Here is an 18495-nt window from a genome sequence, read left to right on the forward strand (position 1 = left end):
CACTATATATACAAATGTAGGCAAATTTTGGCATATTTTATTGGTTTGAAAATATAGGTTCTGTTTTATCAATTGTCATAAAATTTTAACCATAGAAAAGTACTATAATTTCAAAAAATCCTGCAAATTTTCATGTACTTTTGTCCCATAGAACTAAAGATATGACTATTTCAATATTCAATTTGGCTACAAGTATAAATTATATATATTACATTTATTTATATAAACATTGATGGCTACATATGTGCATACATGTTTCTGTAATCACCTGTTACTCTGAGTTTTCAGGGGTAATTTTTGAACTGAAGACGTAATCTCCCCAAACATGTATGCTCATATGCAGCCATCAATGTTTTTATAAATAAATTTAATATACCTGCTCTGTTTATTCATCGAGCACTTTTTGGTAGACATGTTTTATTGGATGTACTTCTAGGAAACTAAACTCTACTGCCATAATATATATATATATATATATATATATATATATATATATAGAGAGAGAGAGAGAGAGAGAGAGAGAGAGATACATTTTTTTTTAAAATTTTATAAGTTCAAAATCTTAGCGACTATTGAACAGAATTTAATATGAAGGTTCGTTGGAAAGTTAATGACCTGAATTTAGTAGTGGGCTTTTCCATATTAATTTAACTTATAATGTGCGCTCACTTTATGGCCACCTTGGCTATAAAATGAGTGTTTATTTTATGTTAAATTTACATAGAAAAGTCATCTCCCACTTTTTAAAACTATAACTTATTCATATCATTGAAATTACTCGTTTCCTGTGATTTTAACTGTTGTTTTCGTTTTCAGCGCCCTAGAAAACGTGTAATCATGATAATTTTAAAGGATTTTTGGAGTAAAAAGATAGTGCACCTTTATCAATATTTCAATCCTAGTCATTTTTTTTTCCTAGTTTCGCATATGAATTACAAAATATCTGATATTTCCCCAAAACCTCCAGCCTTGGTGGAGGGGAGCCTAAAACTTGCTGCTATACTGTTTCAAATAACCTGAAATAACAGCAAGAGGAGACTTGATTCAAAATATTTCTCATATATCTCCCTTCTTTTGTTTTCATACATAAAGTAAATTTCAGTTTATAAAGATTATTTGATACTGGAGATATTCATAGTCCTACCCTATTCCCAAAAAGAAAGTAGATATAACATGAGAAAAATTTGGAATCAAGTCTCTCTTTGCTGTTATTTCAAATCATTTGAAACCATAGCCGCAAGTTTTTGTCTCCCCCTCCATCAAAGCCAGAGTTTTTGGATATGTGTATATATATATATATATATATATACCTTTTTGAGTTACTCGGTTTATACTTTCTAGCTACGATTGACCATTTTAATTCACCCCCCGCCTTTTCTTCCATCGTTCCCTAACACAATCATTACGTGATTGGGTTAGGGAACTATATATATACGTATATATATAAGAGCAAATAGTTAATAAAACATGTAAAAAACACTTTGAAAAAGAGTTAAAAACATTTAATTTGAAAAGGAAACACTAAATAAGTGAAAAGTTTATATATATATATATATATATGAGCTAAAAAGGAGTATCTTCTTTAATAAAGCAAATGTATCAAGTATGAACAATATACTCCTGAGTTCCTTTATTATTGCTAATGTGTGTTTCTTTCATTTCAGCAACTGACTGGCCTTTAGCCATCTAATCCCCTTTCGTCGAGCTTACGGTCCCACATTTGAATATGGCACTACGATGCAGGAGCGATGCTGAATGGTGACAGTTTTTTTACTGAGGCTGATATCCCGGACCCTGACCGTGCCCAATATGTTCAAACCTTTGTAAAAAACCGTATCACAGAGAAAACCATTCAAACACTAACTGATGTCCATTTGGACAGTTTCGGTATTCATGTTCTTGGTAACAGACTTGCTATCCTTGCTGATGCCAAAACCTATTCTCTGAAGATAGAGTCGTCCATTGTTGCCAGTGCCACACGTTTCAAACCTCCCACTGCCTACTATCGTGGCGAACATGACCCATCCTCAGTTCCAAAAGTTCATCGTTGATTGGAGAAGGTACAAGAACGTTACCAACATACCCATAACACAGGTTCAGAACCTCCTACACAGTTATTATAAGGATTCTGTACACAACAGTGTCATTAGTTTGTATCCAGCATTTTTCAGCATGTCAGAATCTTTCAGGCAATTGAATCTTTGCTGTCCATCGCATGAATTTTGGCAACCTGAATCAACCTGAAAATAAACGTTTGAAGGAATTGCAGTGGATTGTAAATTCACTCGTCGGCCTATTTTGCCATTTTGCCATGTCTGATCAACATTAAGGACCAGTTTATCCAAGGGATCATCAATGCAACTTTCTAAACAAACATTTTGGTTAAGGCTAGTCAGTTGCCGGCCATCAAAGATGTTGTTAAGCATGCAGAAGTCTTTGAAGCAGTGCTCAGAGATCAGTCTCAGCTCAGCCAGTCATCAGATATTTGTGCTGTTAGATCAGTATCCTGCTATCGCAGAAACAAGTCTCAACAACTCAAATTACCACAATCCTGTCAAGGGTGTGGTAGTATTGCCCATGGTATATTTGGCCGCCGCCCTTCTTGCCATACACATTACCCCACCTGATCGTATGATCATATATCAGTAGGGAAGGATTTATGAAAGATAAACTATCAAGTAGCTATGCCCGTCCAATGCAGGCACCACCGATTGTCAGAGCAGTCCAGCCATCTCGTGCTCCACCAGTCAAACCAGCATGCCTTCCTTTTGCATCAATTCCAGAGAAAATGTCTAAACTTGAGATGACCAGTGTTTCAGCCTTGAGCAAATTGAGTAGCATCATATTTGATGCTGTCACCAGCGCAGCACATGCGGACCGCAACTATTAAGACCTGATTTCTCACATCACAACTGCCTTCCCTGATAAATGGAATCGTGTTGCGAGTCACCTCCGAAAAATATTGGGCAGTCTGGCATCGGCTCACCACCTTCCATGGCATTGCTCTCTTAGATCAGCGGTTTGTAATTCCACAAGTATTGCGCAAAGTCATCCTTGATTATTTGCATGCCACCAGTCAGGGTGTCTTTGGCATGAAGTTTCATGCAAACCAGTGTGTATATTGGCCTGTGTATCAAAAATTACATCGTGCAGTGGATAGAGACATTGAATCTCTACAGTTCCAGGTAAGCATTGTGTGATAATAGCAGTTTCAATCCTACCCAAAGCCAGCCAAAGGATTAGTTGGCCAAAACATAGTGAAATGACAACAACTATGGAAGGCAGTAATTACTGAAGATACAGTTGAAGATTCAGCATCCCTATCCCGTCGCGGTGAACAACCTGACAAAGGCCAGAGGAATAGTTGGCCGAAACATTGTAAAACAGCAACTATAGAAGATGAGTTTACTAGTCTGCAAATAAACTTTTTAAAAAATGCCAGTATCATGTGAAGATGTTTTATTTTGGTTGAATCACATTGCGGAATAGGTGCTTTCTGAGACTGAATGCGATTACCAATCATCAGTTCATTCCGTCAGCTGGTGATATGGTAACAGTTCAAACTTTGCCGTTTCGTGCTCCTCTTCCTGACCCACCGATCACTGATGTCATTGCTCAAATTGAGTCCACACCAATAGATGATTCGCGACCGACTCTGATGTTCCTGATATGACACGTCAGGATGAGGAAGTGACTGATAGATCACAGGTGGTGACAAAGAAGACATCCTGAGCTCTGAAGAACTTGCAGCCTTTTAACAACCCTGGTCTGAGGGAATAAACCCTGAGTACTCTTACTTTTGAACCAGAAACTATCATGGACTGGAGGAAGGAGATGAATAATATACTCCTCAGTTCTTGCATTGTTGCTAATGTGTGTTTCTTTCATTTCAGCATTTGGCCTTTAGACATTTAACTCCCTCTCGTCAAGCCTACAGTCCCACATTCAAATAAGATAGAAGCTCTATCCAATTAAGAGGAGCAATTCATAAATTAAATTAAATCAAATTAAAAAGAAGAAGTATAAAAAGTTACAAAGAACTTTATTAAATCATCAGGTAAATGGACATGAAAACGAAAGGAAAATGAAAAAGAATCCCTTTAAGCCATGTCATTTCAAAACTAAATGCTTCTCATCAAAAGAGGAGAAAAATGGCATTATAACACTATATGGGTATACAAAAATTAAACCCACTTAAGAACATTTAGGTTAGAAATGAAAAAAAAAAAAATGGGGTGAATTAATGGAGAGTATTAAAGAGGATAGGAATGAAAAACGAGAAGTGTTGGTAGGGGAAGGAGTCGACAACAGGGAATAGAGAAGAAAAAAATGAAGTAAAATAGAGAAACGTCAGATAAAATGGGTGGAGAAAAAGAAAATTGAAGTGAAAATAAGATAGAAAAAAATTTAAACAAAGAAACTGAATCAAAAAATAAAATGTGGAAAAGTAATTCGGATGACAGTAATCCAGTAGAGATCTGTTTGAAAATAAACTCCGATACAATGATTTCTGTTGAGAATAACGTCATTGAAAATCTCATTCTTATTCTTTGTGTTTGTGAATTACCCCAGTTTGTAACAGCTTACAGGCATTCGTCTTCAGCTAACGAATCACTTACTCAGGCAACATTTCGTTTAACGAGATTAACATTCCATAACAAGATTTTATTAAACAAAAATATTGCCTGACTAAAGAATTTGTCAATTGAAGAATGCCAGAACAGGGAGATAACTACATCTAACTAGAAACTAAAGGTAGAAAATACATAATAAATTAAAAATAGAAAATTTAATTTTTTTTTAATTAAAATTATTTGAAAACTAGAAAATGCCAATGAAAATTTTATCAAATGATGAAATCATTTTTTTTTTGTCTGATACTTTCGGTATGAACACACCCTTATCAAAGAACATGGTTTCTTTCAGTGGTTTTTTTTTTGTTTTTTTTTTCTTGAATTTTATTTATTTTTTTCTTCATTTTAGATGTTAAAGTTCTTGGGGATTAAATCCTCATGGAATGAAGAATAAATGTTTGCTGTTTTGACAACTGTACTTAGTCTGAATTGATGCGCATATTATGCTAGTTGGTGCAAATTTTAAATAGGAGACTTGTTATCACGTCTTAATGTTACAGAGAGAGAGAGAGAGAGAGAGAGAGAGAGAGAGGAGAGTAAACATGGAGGTAGACACGTTTACCAGAACCGAAGGTCAGCTGACCAAATTACGTATGTGTGACGTGGTAACGTTGGCTAGATCGGTGAGATTTGATTTGGTCTTTGAAGAAGACAGACGGCTTTCTGTTGTCTCCCCCCCTTCACTGGGGAGGGGGGAGACGAACGCTGACGTGTGTGAAGAAGAACCCACACAAGCAGATTTCACTTCTACCTTCTCCAGGACCTCTGGGGAAAGTGAAATAAAAACTATAAAACACATTCATCGTCTTGGAGTGATAAATCTTCGTCAAACAGGTATCAAGTCTCCCTCCAGGATGAGAAATTCCCAGATGGTCCAACATTGAAGAAGCAGAGGTAGGTTCAGAAATTACATGTCACACACACGATTCCCTTTATGATAATCAAATACGCAACCCTTTATATTAGAGACAATCATACGGAATCCTTTTGATGTTATAAACCAAACGTAAAAAGTGCCCCTCAATGATTTAAATGGTGCTCATCAATGATAACTCCAGTGAGAACCCTCAATGAAGAACACTATATAACATTAAGACATTTCGTAGGTAAATTAAAATTATTTGAAAACCAGTAAAGTTAATTTTTTTTTTCTATGCAAAAACATTTAACTCCAAATTAAAAAGTGAAATGTGTTTTAATACTAGCACCGTCTCTTCCATGAGCAAGACATAGCAGAGAGGAGAAATGAGCATCGCCTGCTGTTCCTAAAAATATAATTCTAAGTCGTTTTCATTGGAAATTTTCGTCATACATTACCGGGATTGATTTTGTAGAAGAATTCCTTATATTCATCCATCCATACTTCAACAATACGCATTGTATTATGGTTGATGATGCGAGCAACACCTCCAGGCCAAGAATAAGGTGACGTCTTACGGAATACATGGCCCACTCTGGAACAGGTGACAATAAATATCTGACCACCACACATCCAAATCTAAGGTTGAAAAACAAAAGAATACAACACAAACATTAAAACAAGTCTGTAAAAACATAAATCAGTACCAAATAATCTTTGTAACAAAGTACAGTTGTATGTGCGTGAGTGTCAAACTAAAAGTCAAATACCACACAAGACACATCCACAAATCTGATATACTTTTTCAGCATTGCCTCGGACGGTATATGAATCATCTTTTTTTGTATTTTCTTTTTACTCCCATTCTTTTGCGATCACCAGGAACAAAATTAGTTTAGAGCAATTTTTTTCATCAACCTTTTGTCTGAAACTAACTAATATACACTTTCTGGACTTCTCGGCTGGAGTAAATGTGGTAATCTGGTGATTGAAGAATCTAGTTAAGAGTAGGATAGACATTTTCTAATCAAGGTGACATCCATTTTAACACACTTTTGAATGGCCTTGTGCCTAATTTGGTCATGTTAAAATGTAAACTTTTTATAATTTGTACAAATAAATATTTCAAAGTGTAGTATCAGTTCTGTCTTTGGTTAGAAGAAAAGGAAATATTTCTTGACTAGAGAAAGGTAGAGATGGAGGAGTATAGAGAAAGTTTGTTTGGTTGTTTTTGTTTTACATCAAATCAACAAATTTCAGGTTATTTAATGCCGAATCCAGTGAGTTTTGAAGAAAAAGTTTTTAATAGGATATATTTGTTTTGTTTTTTTTCAAGTTGGTTTCTATTTAACACATAGTTGTGACCCTAACAGGCACTATCACTCTGGGTCAGAGTGGACCTGGGAGCAATGGCAATTAAGGGGTGGCTCCACACTCCTCAAAGCCCACAAGCTGGGGCCTCACCATCGAATATAGTTTAAGGTCATATCCAGGACCAGTATAGAGAACGGTAGAGATGGAGGCATATAGAGAAAGCTAGAAGAAAAGTTTTAAAAGAAAGATGATCCACAATTTTCTTTTTTACTCATCTACTTTGTTCCCCCCCCCAAAAAAAAAAACAAACAGGCAAAGAAAAACTTTACCTCAATAATTTTATAAAGGAATTTTAATCTAAAATACTGTTTTAAAATATAATAATCTTACATCTTGTTGTATTGTCATTATATGCATCATATAGCTTTCAAAAATATAATTATATATATATATCTCGAATATTAAATACCCATCTCTCTCAGAAAAGAAACAAAAGTTATGCCTAATATATATGAATAAAAAGAGCAGAAATACTCTAGAAAAAATAACATGATTCCATTTCCGTTTGATAAAAATCGTTTTTCTTTTTCTGTTGCAGACCTTGGCCAGTTGTGTACAAATCCCAAAAGTGATAGGAGCCTTCTATCATGTCTGAAAGTAACACGATGCAAGATTGAAGATGTGCCGCAGTACATGCTCTCTACTGATCCAAGTTATGACAATAGGACCATTGCCAGCACCCTCAAAATGCATTGCTGAATTGCTATGAATAATAAGGACATTCCCAGGATAATGAAAACAAAGTTTCCGGCCACAGTTATGGTCTTTGGTGTGGTTTCAAGTGACGACCAAAAAGAGACCCAGACTTAGCTTCAGAAGGAGTGTTACAACTTTGTACTCTTCGTTCAACTGAGATGATTTTCCAGTTTCACTCCAATATTCAAAATTGTAAAAACAAACTGGCACAAAAAGTTTACTATGCATGTCTGTGTTGGGTTAAAAAAAAATTGTGCACAAAAAATAACGCAAATTCATCCATTATTTTTGTTTTAAAAAAATTAACTTCATCAATGAAATTGCTTAGCAGCCATTTCCGGACTTCATTAAGGTCAATAGCCAAGGGACAGTACTCAAATTTTTGGCTTTCTTAAAAAAAGATATATTTGACAATTTTATTTCAAAATACATAATAATAGATTGCAGTTAAAAATCATATCTCAGATTCATTTACAAACAGATTTTTTTGGTAATCTTAATTTAATATTCTTAGACTGATTTCTCTGAATAAATAAATATATTAGCAATTCAGAGTTCACTTTCAGACAAAAAAAATTATAGCAATTCAAACATTATGACAAGATAGCAATAAAACCATTTCAGCAGCTTTAAAACAAATATCAAATTCATTTTGGAAATAATATTTACAGAAGAGAAAAAAGAAAGAGGCTTACCCTGAAGGACATTTCTAAATTTTCTCCACCCCAGATATCCATGCCTTCATCATAAGAACCAATTTCATAAAAATAATTTCGCTCAATCGCAAACAGACCACCAGCCATCGTGGGCGTTCTAAAGACAAACATAAAAGAGTAACGAAGAAGATCTAATAGGTTTGAACCCACTTTTTGTAAAACATTCAAATCAATTCAAAATCAAAATTATCATTCAAAATAATGGTTTATTTAATTAGAAAAACTTTAAAATATCACATTCCATAAATATTAGGTTGATGCAAAAAAAAAAAAATTTTTTCTCACATGTTACTTTTATATAGGATTTCTGAATTCATTGATTATATATATATATATATATATATATATATATATATATATATATATATATAGCCATGTTATATATCATTTTCAAGTACGTTTTTTTGATCTATCGAATCGTGTTATTTATTACGGTTCTCAATCTCTTCATTTTTTTGTAAGCTTTTCAACAGCATGGACAAAATTCAAATCCACACAATTTTCTTGTTCCAGTTCAAACTAGGTCAAAAAGCTGCCGAGATAGCTTGTGATATAAATGATGCTTTTGGACCAGGAACCACTAACAAAGGTGTGGCACAATGGTGGTTCAAGAAATTTCACAATGGTGACGAGAGCCTCAAAGATGAAGATGGTCGTGGCTGGCTGACTGTTGTTGATAAATATTTGAAAACCTTAATTGAAGCCGATCTTCTCAAAACTACACAAAAAGTTGCTGTTGAACTCGAGGTTGACCACTCAACAGTCGTTTGCCATTTAAAGCAAATAATATTGTTGTTGGTAAAAATGTGCTGATTGTAATGGTTCTTATTTCAATTAATAAAAGGTGTTATGATCTTTTGAAGTTAAATGTCAAACAACATTATTTTTTGCACCAACCTTGCAGTTAAATATGTTGGTATTATTAAAAGTCCAAAGAAATAATTCTCAACCGTTATATTCTCCTTCTCACAATTCTCGGTATTAAACCCCATTGCACATCTGTCAGAACTTCCTTTTGCCAAAGAGACACACCCCCTCTCTCTCTCTCTCTCTCTCTCTCTCTCTCTCTCTCTGTGACACACAGGCTTTTTATTTGAAAAACTGACTGCATCTCATTTGCATATTTCCCCAAAATCCCATTAACTCACGTGACCACCAGTACATAAACAGCAAGAGCGGCCATTTCTTTTTTTTCGTTTTTTTATCCCTTTCCTGAAATGGACGGCATGTTTTACAAGGTCAGGTTTGTACTACTTTTTAATCAGAGATAAATTAAAAGTCAGAATGGTGTATTAAACCTAATAATCATTGGTTGAAAAAGTTTTTTATACTTTTTAAATAAAAGGATCATATTTAAATGTGATCATCTATTTATAACCCCATTTCACCATATAGGATACCAACAAATGCAAAAGTTTTCTAGCCCAATAGAGGGAGCCCATCTTTTTGCATCAGATCTAGTAGTACTTTTATGTATTCATTCAAATTTATGTTGGCTGTGAATTGTAAACCAAGGAATTTAAACATTGTATACTTGACAAGAGTGCTAGCGACCATGGTAATCAGTGGTTGAAAAGGTTTCTAATAGTTGTTATTATTGTCTTAGTTGCATTGAATACGAACATCTATTTTGACTCTACTATGAATTGGAAGTCATTTTCAGCTCTTGATTTACTTGTGTATCCATTCAATTTGGCCTCGTATCAGGAATGGAGTGTGGCGCCATCTGTAAATATATCCATCTCAGATGTGATTGCATTCGTTATTTATGAAGATAAGAAATGATATAACTCCAAGTATTGACTCCTAGGTACACCATGGCTGTTGAGAACAATCTGGATCATTCTTTTAGCCAAGAAAGAATGAATTAAGCATTCATCCAATGATACTGCACAAGCAGATTTTCCGAAGAAAACCTTCATGCCCAGCAGTATCAAAGGTCTTATAGATATCTAACATGACTGGCCTAACTTTGGCTTTGAATTCTTGCTGGAATTGTATTCATGTAATTTTTTTTTTTTTTTTAAGAGTTTCTTTTGTTCTTGAGTTTCAAATAATTTCGAATTGAAGATGAAACTTTTGTGCTATTAATTTTGGAATCTATTAAATCTCAAATTTGTCCAATCAAATTTAAATCTGAGCATTAACTTAAACAGTTCATCAATCCCAGTATTCCAGATTTTTTTTGCATTAGTCAAATAGTTTCAGTAAGGAAAAATGATTAGAATTATTATCGTGTGATTATATTAACACATGATAAATCAGATTTGGTCCAGAAAGAATTCCGTTTTCCTAGTAGATTTCTTTGTTCATGAGATGATTGATTCTCACTAATTTGTGCCATTTCCACAAATGGAACTTTATATGATAATTAGCAATTTTTACAAAAATACACATTTTCATGAAAAATCCAATATGAAAATCAGATAAAATCATTAAGAAATCTGAGAGATCCGAAAAGCATTAATAAAGCAAAAAAATTACCTGGTTGGTAAAGATCGATCTCCACCTCGACGCTGCATCTCTCTCTGGGGCACAGGATACCATCGGAAATTAAGTTTCCAATTAAAACCACCCCAGGTCATGTCCGACCCAGTGATGTACTCAAAAGTATCATCACTGATTACATCAATTATGGGACATACTACAGATTTGCTGAAGTAAAAAAAAAAAAAAAAAAATGAATTTGGGTTATAAACAAAAAAAAACAGGTGAAAATGTTTATATCAAAAGTTAAGTATGTGTGTATGATCATTATATAACACTATTTTTATGTACCCGGACAGCACCAGATTGTCTTGATGGTGACCATGAGGATTAGGTGTAGTCATGGGTGTTGACACTTGGTTTGGTTTTATGCCATATCAACCTTTTTTGTTTATTTGGTTATTTAATGCAGAGTTTCATTTTTTTTTTTTTGTGTGGATTATTTTAATTTATTCAGTAAGTCTGCCTTTTTTACATCATTACGTGGTTGACACTTAGCCTCAAAAAATCTCATCTGCCCAGAGAAAAGATAGAATGTGTTTTTGTTGAAATATTGTGGAAAAAAATTAATTTCCTAACAAAATAAATTAGACAAGTTGGCATCAGAAGTCTACCTTGGTGATCAGAAAAATCTTAGAAATAGGGCATCTGTCTTATGTCAACCAGAGACCCACCTCATAGGAAGGTTCGATATGATAACTTGGATGACCAGAGGAAGAGAGAGACTGTTGGAAATGATTTAATCAGAGTTTATTTGTTAAGAAAAATAAAAATGAAAGAGCTTCATAGACTCCGCGGCAATACAGTCTATGACTGCAACACTCGCACTCATAACTGACATCATTTCTATGACCATCCCACAGTTGTACAAGTTTTGAACATTTTTTGCCTCATATCCTTGCATGTCACAACTATTTCTTTTCAACTTGACACTTAATAAAAATAAAAATTCTTTCTTGTTCGAAACACACACACACACACACACGTTTTTTCTCCAATTATCTTTTTTCTCTAGCTTCCAGTTAACTGAGAGGGGAGTACTGTGGGAAATGAAATTCCCAGCCAATGGACACACAGACACAAAATGGTACTCTTAAGCTAAACACCATTATCGCCCTTTAACTCTGGTGATACATGCCTGGCCACCAGAGGGCAGTACAGATATAACTTCCTGTTTTATAGACTTCGTTCTCTTTTTCATTGGACTCTCGACAAGCCAAGATGTGACAATAACGCACTCCGGTTGACATGGCCAGCCAACCAGTCTCCTGAACTACCTATCAGATTCTCATCAAATACTAAACACAAGTAACGTTACTTTCTTCTCAATGAACTCTACCATCTCTATCTTTATTCTCTCTCTGGTATTTTTATGTAAATCAATCTACATTTATTTGTTATCATATATCGGTATGTTTCGTCTCTTCATTATGCGACCCATGCTTCTCAATCACCTACCATTCATTAACAAAAGAGGATGGGATCCCAATTAGATAAACAGACCATCCCAACTTCTACAGAGTAAACTTTAAAAATGATTGAATACATTTTGGTTTGTTGGTTGTTTTTGTTTTATGGCATATCAACCCTTTTCAGGTTATTTAATGCCAAATCCAGTTATTTTGAAGAAAAAGTTTTTAATAAAATATATTGGTATTTTGTTTTTCATATCGGTTTCTATTTAACCCATAGTTAGGACCATAACAAGCACTATCACTCCGGGTCAGAGTGGACCTGGGAGCAATGGCAATTAAAGGATGGCTCCACACTCCCCAAAGCCCGCAAGCTGGGGCCTCACCATCGGATATAGTTTAAGGTCATATCCAGAACCTATACATTTTGGTACACAGCTGTTAGGTGTAAAGTTGAGTTACATGATCAATATTTAGTTTCATATAAGAGACAACAGAGGATAGAAAGCCTTTGTGAAAATTCACTTACCTTCATCCTAATGAAATTGAAACAATGGGTATTAAACATCAATTAATAAATATTCTCTAAATTTCAATAAATAAAGAAAAAGTGTATATCACAACCTCTAAATGCCAACCCCTCAGAACATTCACACGACCTAGTAACAAACATAGAAGTAGCAACCCTGCCATCTCTCTGGTGAGTGTTATACGAACCATATTATATAGACATCACACCGAAATGTGTACACCTCCCTCACCTATATTATATTAATAAATATTATCTTTTATAACTAATTTTTAACCGTTTTTATTCTAATGAAACATTTGAGTAAAATTAATTAATTTTTAATTGTTTTTATTATTGTTTTAAATTTAAAATTAATTAATTTTTAATTGCTTTTATTTAAACTAAAAAGAAATTTTTCAAGTTGATGAGCCAATGAGGAAACTTTGAAAAATTTGTCAATCAAGTACTTCTTAGATTCATATTTGGATATTTCACCCGAACTAACAACAGCAACAGGCGCTATTATCAGATGATGATGATGCTGGAGTTAGGGATGGTCTGGTTTTTGCGATTGAATAAACATTACAACCATTTGAAGAATACCTGCCAATGCCGTTAGTCCCTTGTTGATGTGTTGTCACTTTGAAGGAGTGCCAAGTCTATTTGGATAACACCTCAGCTTCATTTCAGACATTATTGATTTCATTTTCTACATTTACATGAATAGACATGGAGAGATGGGGTCTGCAAGTTTTGGAAGCAAAAGGTAGGCGTTTCGGAAATTTTATTTTAGCAGACACTCCTACCTCTGAAGTCAAATTGTTGCAGGATTTGTTTTGTTTTTAAAGATGGAATTAGAAAAATTAAAACTAATGGTAAAAAAGAAAATTAATGCGATATATATTTTTTAACTATCGAATGAGATTAAGGTTTCTTTGGGGTTTTTTTTTAACTATTAGATGAAAAATTTAATTTCTATATTGATAGTTTGTAGAGAACAAATATTTTCTTTTGATTAGACAACATAATATGAGCATAACTTTGTTTTTGAAAATTGCACAATATTTGATCCATAATAGTTAAAACTTCATCTATAAATATAAAAGCGAAAATGTATGTATGTATGTGCGTATGTATGTATGTGTGTTCGCCTTTTCTGTATGTCTACAAAAGGCTTTTTTCAGAGAAGCGGTCGCTCGCCTAAAAACTTTTTAAAATTTTTTATATCACATGTAAATCGTAATATCTCAGAGTTGTCAATGGAGCACGCCTGTCTATTTAATTTGCTCGACTTCGAGAAAATAAATATTCAACAGTTTTTGCTCGCCGCATGTGGATTAAGCCTTTTCCTATAATTAATTCTGTTTTTTTCCGGTTTTTCCCTACCCCCGCGTTCTGCAGTAAATGAAATGCTACTCTGCAGTCAACAGTTGACCTCATTAAGTCATTAAAACGTGCACCTGCCAAATCTAAGTAATTAAATAAATTCAAACGCGTTTCCGTTAGTATGTCGCGGTGGTGCAATGGTTAACGTCGCACGCTTCTTTTTTTCACACTTTAATTTACAATTTTGCCTCAAGGGTTCCAGTTCGATCCTCATACTTACCTACCAAAACATTTTTTTTTAATTTTTACACCCTCCACCCCGAGTTTTCATTTACCCAAAACCACACACACCTCCAAACACCCAGGCAACGCCAGGTACCCCTCGTTAGTAACAAATAAAGCATATTATTTGGATTCTTCGCACTTCTACTGTTCTTATCGTGTTATTTTCACATTTTGGTGATGTAAACACAAACCAATTAAAGGTGTATCGTGTCAAATGAGAATCTTTCTGTTGAACTTGGGAATCATGGATTAAATAAATATTTTTTTTTTTAAATTCAATTTTCACCCCAAACAAGGCACACTGCCACGTTGAAGTAGGGGGCTACTATCAAGGAAGTAAGATGCAGGTATATTATGAAGGGAGGTAAGTAGCAAGATGTCTGTTCACATTACGCTTGAACTTCTGCATGTCAGTACAGTTGGGAAAGCAGAATCCTAGAAGGGAGTTCCAAAGTCTAGGAGTTCTGGAGAAGAAACTATTGGAATAGAAGGCTTTCTTATCTCTGTGTTAGGGGTGGGATTTGGCTGCTTGTCAGGTTTGTCAGGGATATTTACATCGAGGACGTACAAGTGCTTGTAGTTCGTCAGAGAATTCACCATTAAAATACTTATAGAACAGGCAGAGAGATGTCACATTTCGTTGATGGGACAGAGGCTGAAGCTTAGATGACAGTTCAGGACCTATGAGGTTGGTGACTCTCTTTTGAACCGCGTCCAGAAGTGAGAGACTAGTGGCAGATGCACCAGCCCAAATATGACAACAATACTCCATACATGGGCGAATGGTGGCCTTATAGAGGTACAGGATACTTTCAGGCGTAAGTAGCTTTCTAGCACAGTAGAGAGAGCCCACCTTCTTGGCAAATGGTTCCATTTGAAATTCCATACAGATTCCAGAGTTCAACAAAATACACCTGAAGAACTCAAGAGGAGAGTAGTAGTTTGAATAATCCAAATAATACCAATTATCCCAATGTCAAACATTCGAAAACAAAATAAATCATAGAAAAAACTACAACTCACCGATCTTTGTAGATTTCCGCAATTAAAGGTTCCAACCATCCTGGGGAACATTCACAATGAGCATCAAGAAATGTTAAGATTTCACCTTTGGCGACTGCAGCACCTGGAACAAAAATGTTTAATGTAATTAGTCAGAATTTGTTATACAAGAATTTAAATCCACTCAACTCTAATATTAGCCACTTGTTGAGTTTTACGACACGTCAACTGTTATCGAGTCATTTCATGCCAAACATGTGCATACACATTGATAATAAATTTGTTTTGCATGTGTATATTTTATAAATAAATAAATTAATTTTGCATGTGTATATTTTATAAATAAATAAATTAATTTTGCATGTGTATATTTTATAAATAAATAAATTAATTTTGCATGTGTATATTTTATAAAAAAATAAATTTGTTTTGCATGTGTATATTTTATAAATAAATAAATGTGTTTTGCATGTGTATATTTTATAAATGTGTATATTTTATAAATAAATAAATTTGTTTTGCATGTGTATATTTTATAAATAAATAAATGTGTTTTGCATGTGTATATTTTATAAATGTGTATATTTTATAAATAAATAAATTTGTTTTGCATGTGTATATTTTATAAATGTGTATATTTTATAAATAAATAAATTTGTTTTGCATGTGTATATTTTATAATTAAATAAATTTATTTTGCATGTGTATATTTTATAAATAAATAAATTTATTTTGCATGTGTATATTTTATAAATAAATAAATGTGTTTTGCATGTGTATATTTTATAAATGTGTATATTTTATAAATAAATAAATTTGTTTTGCATGTGTATATTTTATAATTAAATAAATTTATTTTGCATGTGTATATTTTATAAATAAATAAATTTTTTTGCATGTGTATATTTTATAAATAAATAAATTTGTTTTGCATGTGTATATTTTATAAATAAATAAATTTGTTTTGCATGTGTATATTTTATAAATAAATAAATTTGTTTTGCATGTGTATATTTTATATAAATAAATAAATGTGTTTTGCAGGTGTATATTTTATAAATAAATTTGTTTTGCATGTGTATATTTTATAAATGTGTATATTTTATAAATAAATTTGTTTTGCATGTGTATATTTTATAAATGTGTATATTTTATAATTAAATAAATTTATTTTGCATGTGTATATTTTATAAATAAATAAATTTGTTTTGCATGTGTATATTTTATAAATAAATAAATTTGTTTTGCATGTGTATATTTTATAAATAAATAAATTTGTTTTGTATGTGTATATTTTATATAAATAAATAAATGTGTTTTGCATGTGTATATTTTATATAAATAAATGTGTTTTGCATGTGTATATTTTATAAATGTGTATATTTTATAAATAAATAAATTTGTTTTGCATGTGTATATTTTATAAATAAATAAATTTGTTTTGCATGTGTATATTTTATATAAATAAATAAATGTGTTTTGCATGTGTATATTTTATATAAATAAATAAATGTGTTTTGCATGTGTATATTTTATATAAATAAATAAATTTGTTTTGCATGTGTATATTTTATAAATGTGTATATTTTATAAATAAATAAATTTGTTTCGCATGTGTATATTTTATAAATGTGTATATTTTATAAATAAATTTGTTTTGCATGTGTATATTTTATAAATGTGTATATTTTATAAAAAAATAAATTTGTTTTGCATGTGTATATTTTATAAATAAATAAATTTGTTTTGCATGTGCATATTTTATAAATAAATAAATTTGTTTTGCATGTGTATATTTTATAAATAAATAAATTTGTTTTGCATGTGTATATTTTATAAATAAATAAATTTGTTTTGCATGTGTATATTTTATAAATAAATAAATTTGTTTTGCATGTGTATATTTTATAAATGTGTATATTTTATAAATAAATAAATTTGTTTTGCCTGTGTATATTTTATAAATGTGTATATTTTATAAATAAATAAATTTGTTTTGCATGTGTATATTTTATAAATGTGTATATTTTATAAATAATTAAATTTTTTTTGCATGTGTATATTTTATGAATGTGTATATTTTATAAATAAATGCGTATATTTTATAAATAAATGCGTATATTTTATAAATGCATATATTTTATAAGTAAATTCTCAAAAAGATTGATGGTTTGTGGGCATTATTTTACAAAACCTTTCTTAGTTATTCTCCAGTGATCTATTTAAATCTGTATAAAGCTATGGTGCAACCACACTTCGAATTCGTATTATTTGTCTGCACTTAGATGTGCAACCAAGTCAATAATCAGACACCTGCTATACTCTGAACACCTTGCTTTCCTTTGTCTAGAAACTAATTTAGTAAACACCTACAAAATCATGAAACAGCTCACAAATAACAAACCGGAGCACTTTTTTTGATGTCCATGTGTATAACACAGGAGGACATGCTATAAAGTCAGAAAACATCTCCAATGACTTCCAGAAATATATTTTCTCCAATCATAATTGCTGAAACATTGATTAAATTGCCTGCATCAGTTTTTGACTGTCGAGAGTATCTTTCAAATAGACCAGTAATATTTGGTATGGTATTAGCCATGCTTCCTCCAAAAGAGGAAGTTTACAGTTACAGGGAATATCAAATTCACAAGCAGTTCACAGCCACATATATATCCTAGTCATGGGAAAACGGCATCCATGCTAGTATATATATATATATATATATATATATATATATATATATATATATATATCGGTGATGTCATGGTGCTAAATCATAATTTGTGTTGAATACTGTGTGTGTGTGTGTATATATATATATATATATATGCCCATCTCTGTGATTGATCTCAATCGATGCATGTTATATAGCAGGTGTTTATAAAACTAACAATATGTGTAATATAGTGTCTATATAAACATATAACGTCATATAGGGGGGTTGTGTCATCTGATAGATGTGTATGCATGTGTGTCGGTGTTTACACATTCAACAAACAGTTCAGTAATGGGATAATAACAAGGGACAGTTATCTATAATATAAATCTCATCTGTCTGCTTAAATGTATGTATGTATGTGTGTCAGGTCATGTCATATGCTACTGGTACCATGTAACCCAGTACTACCTGCCTCATGGTCGGGTCACCGGCGACTAAACTGGTTCCCCCACCAAACTTGTTTGGTGAGGA

The 18495-nt window shown here is 32.5% G+C and overlaps 1 protein-coding gene across 5 annotated transcripts in view; it reads right to left on the reverse strand.

Annotated features, from left to right (window-relative positions):
- LOC145291164 (polypeptide N-acetylgalactosaminyltransferase 13-like) overlaps positions 1-18495 on the reverse strand; it is a 175705-nt gene that overhangs the window by 61920 nt on the left and 95290 nt on the right. For all 5 annotated transcript variants that reach the window (XM_080136692.1, XM_080136693.1, XM_080136694.1 and 2 more), the window contains 4 exons: positions 15324-15426; positions 10764-10934; positions 8259-8376; positions 5952-6132 (listed from right to left, as the gene is read on the reverse strand). In XM_080136692.1, the coding sequence (XP_079992818.1) occupies positions 5952-6132; positions 8259-8376; positions 10764-10934; positions 15324-15426 (573 nt within the window). The remainder of the gene's footprint in view (positions 1-5951; positions 6133-8258; positions 8377-10763; positions 10935-15323; positions 15427-18495) is intronic.

This window comes from Euprymna scolopes, chromosome 12 (genome assembly GCF_053919585.1).
Source record: "Euprymna scolopes isolate OS-2025 chromosome 12, ASM5391958v1, whole genome shotgun sequence".
NCBI lineage: Eukaryota > Metazoa > Mollusca > Cephalopoda > Sepiida > Sepiolidae > Euprymna > Euprymna scolopes.